This window comes from Penaeus monodon, chromosome 1, assembly GCF_015228065.2.
Source record: "Penaeus monodon isolate SGIC_2016 chromosome 1, NSTDA_Pmon_1, whole genome shotgun sequence".
Taxonomy (NCBI): Eukaryota; Metazoa; Arthropoda; class Malacostraca; order Decapoda; family Penaeidae; genus Penaeus; species Penaeus monodon.
In genome coordinates this window covers 47,004,512-47,012,011 of record NC_051386.1, presented here as the reverse complement: position 1 = coordinate 47,012,011, position 7,500 = coordinate 47,004,512, and the positions used below count along the sequence as shown (strand labels likewise).

At 41.8% G+C, this 7,500-nt stretch overlaps 1 protein-coding gene across 1 annotated transcript; it reads left to right on the top strand.

Annotated features, from left to right (window-relative positions):
- Positions 1 to 1,408: 1,408 nt before the first annotated feature.
- LOC119576919 (extensin-like) lies at positions 1,409 to 7,310 on the top strand. Its single transcript, XM_037924572.1, has 3 exons — positions 1,409 to 1,513; positions 3,411 to 3,647; positions 7,236 to 7,310. The coding sequence occupies exons 1-3, from the start codon at positions 1,409 to 1,411 to the stop codon at positions 7,308 to 7,310; spliced, it is 417 nt and encodes a 138-aa protein (XP_037780500.1).
- Positions 7,311 to 7,500: the final 190 nt, after the last annotated feature.

Genomic DNA, 7,500 nt, shown 5'->3' with positions numbered 1-7,500 from the left:
CGCAAAGAGAGTGTCATGTGCAATTTGCAGAGAGCAAGAGAAATTTACATATAAATGCCACGTTAAGCAAGATATATATTCATCGCTGAGTGTACAGGAGACAAGGCTAAGGGGGGGGGGGAGGTGCAAGCAGGTCTTAACTACACCCTCGTTTCACGGATGACGCGAATCTTGAACGAAATCGCTTCTACCAATACACTAATCAGCAGAGAGACTACAGTCTCTCATAAGTGCTAAAGGAGCTTAAACAACTTGAAGTGTTCCTCAAGTAGCTCGTCAGGAGTCGAGGAACAGCGTGCTTGCCTCCACATAAGATTCTTCATCCTCGACGGAATTTCAATGAGGCTGGATGTTAACATTGGTTTTCTAATTGGCTGATTAAGATGGCAAGATAAGACTATAAAAAAGTATAGCAAATACAAATCGCCCGCATTTATTAGCTGGCAAAAGTAATACATTTAATGCTCTTTACTTGTTCTTACAGCAGGCATACAAATGCTGGTCATTTGTTTAATTGCTGCAGCCAGTGAAGGGGCCGCGCCTGCACATATGTAATACGGATCTGCGTTTATGGGACAATTAATTTCTAAATAACTTAGAACACGCTTCCTTTGTCTTTCCCAACTGGAAGTAGAAAATATTCGTCTCTAACACACGCACACACGCACACACACACACACACACACACACACACACACACACACACACACACACACACACACACACACACACATGCATACACACATACATACGCGCGCGCTTTGTATACACAAACAAAGACACACATGCGCCTGTACATCCTTATGAGTGTAGGCTGTGGAGTGGGGTGTGGGTGGGGGGGAGGGCATATGTGCTCATATTCACCCGGTATGTGTGAACGTACGTGTGTGGTGTATGCATACCTGTATGTATATATACACGCGTTCATTTCCATAATAACTCTATTTCTTCCGCAGTAATTTATCCTGAGTATCGCCCTCTTTCTCTCCATATATGATTACACCCTCGATCACCTGCGCAATCTCGGCGCACTTTGTCACTCAGATTAAAGGAATCCTCGAGATTTATGGACACTTCCCCATCCATAATGTATAATGCCTGCAGTATCCTAGCATATCTCCCCGCCTCCTCCCCCGTCCTCCTCCCTCCTCCTCCTCCTCCTCTTCCCCTTCCTCCCCCAACCCTAAAAAAAAAATATATCAAACTTTGCTCTTTCTCTCTAAATACCAGTGACGGCAAAGGACGTAATGTTCATGCCCTTTTCCCAACCCCCCATTTACGCCCCCTCCCCCCTCCCCCACCCCCTCGTTACCCTCCCTACGGGGCGCCCCCCTGATGGAGGTAGATGACCGGTAGCAAAACACAAGCCATGAATAAGTTAAGACAAGCTACAAGTATTTACACCTGAATGGACAAGCCCTTTACACCTAGCCTGGGGGCAAATGGTGTATTAAATGTCTTGTATATTTTCACCTTTGTTTGGGTCCTAAAATATTTCTCACCTTCGGCGATGGTGGGTTTTGATGTACGACAGACCCTTGGCCACCGCACATATATTTATATGTATTTATATATAGGTTGAAGTCTATATTTATCTTTACATTTTATTTTCCTCATTGTATGAATAGGCTATTTATCTAATCTCCTGCCTATATATTCGTGTCTCGTTCTATATTTCTGTCTATACCGTGTCTATCTCTTTGTCTATATATGTATAAATTGTTATTTCTCTGTATATAAACAACACGTTTATCTAGTTATCCGTATATTGTGATTATCTATTTTCCTTTGTCTGTCTATCTACCCTTCAGCCTATATATCTCTCAGTTTACTTAGCTAGCTATCTCCTTATGTATCTGCATATTCATTTGTTAATATTTACGTCCATAGCATGGTAATTATAATCATAGCAATGATGATGATAACAATAATGATAATGATAATGAGGATGTGGATGACAATAAAAAAGTAATGATAACATAGTATTAATAGTATTAATATTGATAATAAAACTGTCAACAATAACAACAATAACGACAATAACAACAAAACAACAGCAGCAAGAATGATCATACTGATAGCAATATTAATAATCATGTATACATTAGTAATGATCATAATGGTGGTAATAATAATAATAATAATAATAATAATAATAATAATAATAATAATAATAATAATAATGACAATAATAATGATAATAATAATGATAATAATAATAATAATAATAATAATAATAATAATGATAATAACAATGATAATAAAATAATAATAATAATAATAATACGATGATAATAATACAATACTAATGATACTAAAGATAACAGCAAAACTCCAATAAGAGGCCCAGAACTCCTCAGGTGCGGCGCAGACTCTCGCACGCAGCCAGCACCTTTCTTCCCAGAACCACCGCTACGCCAAGGAAATTCCTCCGCGGCGAGGACTTGCCACCCTAGACACGTAGTCATTAAGAAAATCGTCTATAAATCTCGCCCGCGACCACTTCCCTCGGCGCCCGCAAAAGTGGGCGTCGCCTACATGGTAATATATTTCACACCGAAGGGTTATGTTTAGGAGACTTTCTGTACATACAACATATGAGACGGACGGGGGGGGGGGGGGGGGAAGAGAAAAAAAAGGTGGGAAAAAGGAGAGAAAAAATCCGGAGAGGCGTTAGGTTAGTAAAAAAGGAAAAGGGAGAGAAAAAAAGAAAGAAGAAAAAGAAAAAAGGAGATAAAAAATAGAAGGAAAGAACGGAGAGTCATTACCTTATATTTACGTACAAAATATGAAACAGGTAAAAAACTAGAATAGAAAAAAAAGAGATGTAAAAGAAAACAAACGAAGGTCGAGAGGCGTAAGCGTATGCAGCGAGAGGTACGCGGTAACTGAAGGTGTTCAAGCGATCCATGTAATTTAACATCGGAACGCCTTGTCTCGCGTTACGTTCTGCGGGCGGCGAGGAGAGAGGGAGAGAGAGAGAGAGAGAGAGAGAGAGAGAGAGAGAGAGAGAGAGAGAGAGAGAGAGAGAGAGAGAGAGAGAGAGAGAGAGAGAGAGAGAGAGAGAGAGAGAGAATAACAACCAAAATTCAAGTGCGTTTGTATCGGAATTGTTTTATATCTTACATATATAAAGCGTCGCACCCAATGTAGTTCCCTATCGGTCTTACTGTAAAACTATTTAGTCAGAAAAAAATAGCATAATCATTTTTGTTCAAGCATTCTCTGGAATACACACTCACACACCCACACCCACACCCACACACCCACACCCACCCACACACACACACACACACACACACCAAACACACACACACACACACACACACACACACACATATTTATCAACTCACAGCAGCCAACCCCAGCCCACAGTATACACAGCCCCCCTCCCCCTCTCCCACTTATAGCAACAGCAGCACCCCCCCCTCCCCAAACACGCCCTAGAACATACCTTAAGCGCCGCCCACACTAAAACCTACAGCACCACCGCCCACAACCGAGCTCAAGCACCGCCGCCCACAACACCCCTGATCACACCCTCGCCCGTAGTATCATCGCCCACTCCACCGCCCCCCACCCGCCCACAGTACCTCCCACCCAGCTCCCACGCCCACAGTACCACCTACCCAGCTCCCACGCCCACAGTACCCCCCCCCCCCCCCCTAGCCGCGCGGGTGGCGAGCTCATCCGCGTCGACACATAATGATTTAAGACTCACGGTGAGGCTAGCGTGATGATAATCGCCGTTAGCTTCACCGCTGACCAAGTACGGGCGGCGGGGTGGGCGGGGACGGGGGCGGGCGGGCGGGGGCGTCGCGGCTTCGGGACTTAAATTAACCCCTTTGTTTCCCTTATCGTTAATCATCTCGCCGGGACAACATCGTCGCCTCAGCATCCCTCCCGCCGGAGAGGATGCTGGGCCGCCCGAGGAACAATAGGAACAGCGGTTTAAGGGGAGATGCTGTCAACATTAGCCTTTCTCTTCGTCGGGTTTCAGGATTTTTTTCTTATTTTTTCTAGCCTATTTTATCTTACTTTATTCATCTTTTGTATTTTATTTTATTACTATTTTATTTTGTTTTGTTTTGTTTTGTTTTGTTTGTTTTGTTTATTTTATTTTTGATTTATTTACTTTTTTTTTAAAGGGAAAGTTATTTAAAGGGTGTGGGTGAGGGATAGAGGGGGGGAGGGGTGATAGGGGAGAGGGGAGATAAGAGAGGTTGGAGGGAATAGAAGGGAGAAGGGGGGGGTTAGGGAGGGAGGGAAATTATAAAGAATGATAAGAGGTGAAGGATGGGAGGAAGGAAAAAACGAAGGAGGAGAGAGAAGGAGGGAAGAGGGAAGGAGATGGAACAGAGAGATGCTGGCGTGGAAAGTAAGTTTGGAGAGAAAGAAAAATGATAGGAAATAAGGGAGAGAGAGAGAGAGAGAGAGAGAGAGAGAGAGAGAGAGAGAGAGAGAGAGAGAGAGAGAGAGAGAGAGAGAGAGAGAGAGAGAGAGAGAGAGAGAAAGAGAAATAGAGAGAGAGAGAGAGAGAGCGAGAAAGAGGTAGATAAATAGACAGGCAGACAGACAGACAGACAGATAGATAGATAGAGAGATTGAAAGAAAGAAAGAAGGAAAGAAAGAAAGACTGAAAGAGAGAGAGAAAAAAAAACGGAAAACAAAAGCAGAAAGCAAACGAAAAGCGTAAAACAACAACAACAACAAAGAAAAAGATAAAACAGCAAGAAAGAAAGAAAAACGGAAAAAGACGAAGGGGAAACGTATTTTACTTACGAACTTTCGGCCACGTGGATTGCTTTCCTGATCTTATTAAGAAAGAGTAAAAAAGTTTGAATAAGGAATCAAGGGAGAGAGGCCTCGGAATATCTACGAATTGCTTGGAAATCGGAAAAAAAAAGATGAAGAGGACGATGATGGGGGGATATAAAAAGGAAGAGAAGAAAAAGAAGAAGAGAGAAAATGGGGAGAAGAAAGACAAAGAGATGGATAAATACAAGGAGGAAACGTAGATAGAGAGGAAGAGAGAGAATGATGAGAAGAGGGTGAAAGAGAAAGACAAGACGGAGAGGGAGAGGGAGGGAGGCAGGGAGAGAAAGAGGAAGAGAGAGAGAGAGAGAGAGAGAGAGAGAGAGAGAGAGAGAGAGAGAGAGAGAGAGAGAGAGAGAGGAAGAGAGAGGAAGAGAGAGGAAGATACATATATATATATATATATATATATATATATAATATATATATATATATATATATATATATATATATGTATATATATATATATATATATATATATATATATATATATATATATATATATATATATATATATATATAGAGAGAGAGAGAGAGAGAGAGAGAGAGAGAGAGAGAGAGAGAGAGAGACAGAGAGAGAAAGAGAGAGAGAGAGAGAGAAAGAGAAACAATAAATACGACCGAAAGAACGTGATAAAACAAAAGTTTATATGAAAAACAAACGAGAGAAGAGAATGCATAAATCCCCTCCCCCGGCCTCCCCCCCCCCAAAAAAAAAGTAGATAAATAGATAACTAAGCGTCCATGCTCATCTCGAAATCTGATTTTGATATCAAAACGAAAATTTATAGCTGGGCATTCTTAACCACGAAAACAGGAAATATATAATTCTCCTCTCCGCGTGCACATACTTATATAAAAGAGAGATAGACGAGGAGAGAGAGAGAGAAAAAAAACATGATTTAGTAGATCGTAAATCAAAAATAAAATGCGAAGAAATGCGAATGGAGATGCGAGAGAACCACAGACCGGAATCCATAAAAGTGCTTGTGTCACTTTCGGTTCTATTGTTCCGGTCCAACTTCGGTTCCCTTTGACGCCACGGGAGAGGTTCTTCCTTCTTTCGGGGTGGGGGGAGGGTCTGTGTCTGAATGTCTGTCTGTCTCATTTTCATACAGTTTCTCTATTTCTGTCTCTGTTTCTGTCTCTCTCTCTCTCTCTCTCTCTCTCTCTCTCTCTCTTTCCTCTTTTTATCCTCCCTCTGAATGCTTGTTTTTCTTTCTTTATCTTTTCTTTCTCAATCTCTGTTTTCTTTATATTTTATATCTACCTTCTTTATCTTCCCTTCATCTCCTTTCTCTCTCCGTATTCACCCTCGTCTCATTCTCTTCGCATTCCCTCTTCACCATACTTTTACTTCCCTCTATCTTCCATGCCTCGCTCCCTCTTCCCTTCCTTACATCTTTTCCACTTCCCTCTCCTTTTTTCCCATTCTCTTTTTATTCCCTTTCATCCCACTATTCTTGCTCTCTTTTCTCTTATCTCTAACATTTTACTTCTCCCATTTCCCTTGTCTCCCTCTCTCTCCTCTCCCTGTCCCTTTTCCTTCGAGAGAGAGAGAGAGAGAGAGAGAGAGAGAGAGAGAGAGAGAGAGAGAGAGAGAGAGAGAGAGAGAGAGAGAGAGAGAGAGAAGAGAGAGAGAGAATTCAGTCTTCCAAACCTGACTCTATAAATAACAACCCTATCAGCTTCAGAAACATCACACTCTATTCATCCTAATATATACTTTATAAAAAACAACAACAAAAAAAAGCCGTTGTTTTTATCAACCCCATTATTCTCATCATTCCTAAGACATCAAACTTACAAACCTATTTTCAAACCCAGCTATACATAGACTCGGTCTGTTTCTTGTACCTATGATTCATACCGTTCCCTCTAATCCTAATATATAAATGGCCACTCTTTTTCTCCGTAATCACAAACCACAACAGCATTTGCCTTTTAGCACAGGGACAAAGTGTTTTCCTGTCCTCTGACCCCAAGCATTAGAGTGTAATAATATTTATCATTTCCATCGAGGATTATGTTGTAAAACCAGTCGTTCATCTCAAGGACATTTCTGTTCGTTAACCCAGGTGCATAGTACAATCTCATTATGTGACCCTATGGCGCAACTGCAGTTCGGTGTCCTCGCTGAATGCAACTAATATTGTCCTTGTTGTTGGTCCAGAAATGTTTTATTACTTCATTCCGTATGCAAATCTGTTTAAGCTCTTCCCATAGTTACGCCATCACATTAATAATCTGTCCTTTGACCTTAAGATATATTAGTCGTCTGTCTCACCCTCTTATGACATGCAAATGACCCATTAATCCACCTTAAACTACACTAATACATCACTCAAACGGACGTTAAAAATCTTACCTGTTCCCTATCAACTTTAATGGATTCAGAGTGCAACAATTATCTCACACAGCGTTCCTCCTACATGCACACGACGTCACCATCTATGACAGCATCTTCTGAGTCGTCTGGGATGACCTTTCCCTAATGGTCGAGAACGTAAGGAGAACTCTACCCAGTCAGGTGAGGAGAGTCCGATGACACACGCCGGGGAGAGGCGCGGCACCCCCAGGCGGTACCGTGTAAGGTCACATGGACCTAGAGATGAGGGTCACCGATGGAACCTGCAATTATTCCATCGCTTTTTTTTTCCTTCTAACTCCACCGACTTCGCCCCA

Coding starts and splice junctions, on each gene's coding strand:
- LOC119576919 (XM_037924572.1), top strand. CDS start 1,409: ATGGACAAGCCCTTTACACCTAGCCTGGGGGCAAATGGTGTATTAAAT. Junction 1,514..3,410: donor ATTTCTCACCTTCGGCGATG/GTGGGTTTTGAT, acceptor TCCCACTTATAG/CAACAGCAGCACCCCCCCCT. Junction 3,648..7,235: donor ACCCAGCTCCCACGCCCACA/GTACCCCCCCCC, acceptor TATCTCACACAG/CGTTCCTCCTACATGCACAC.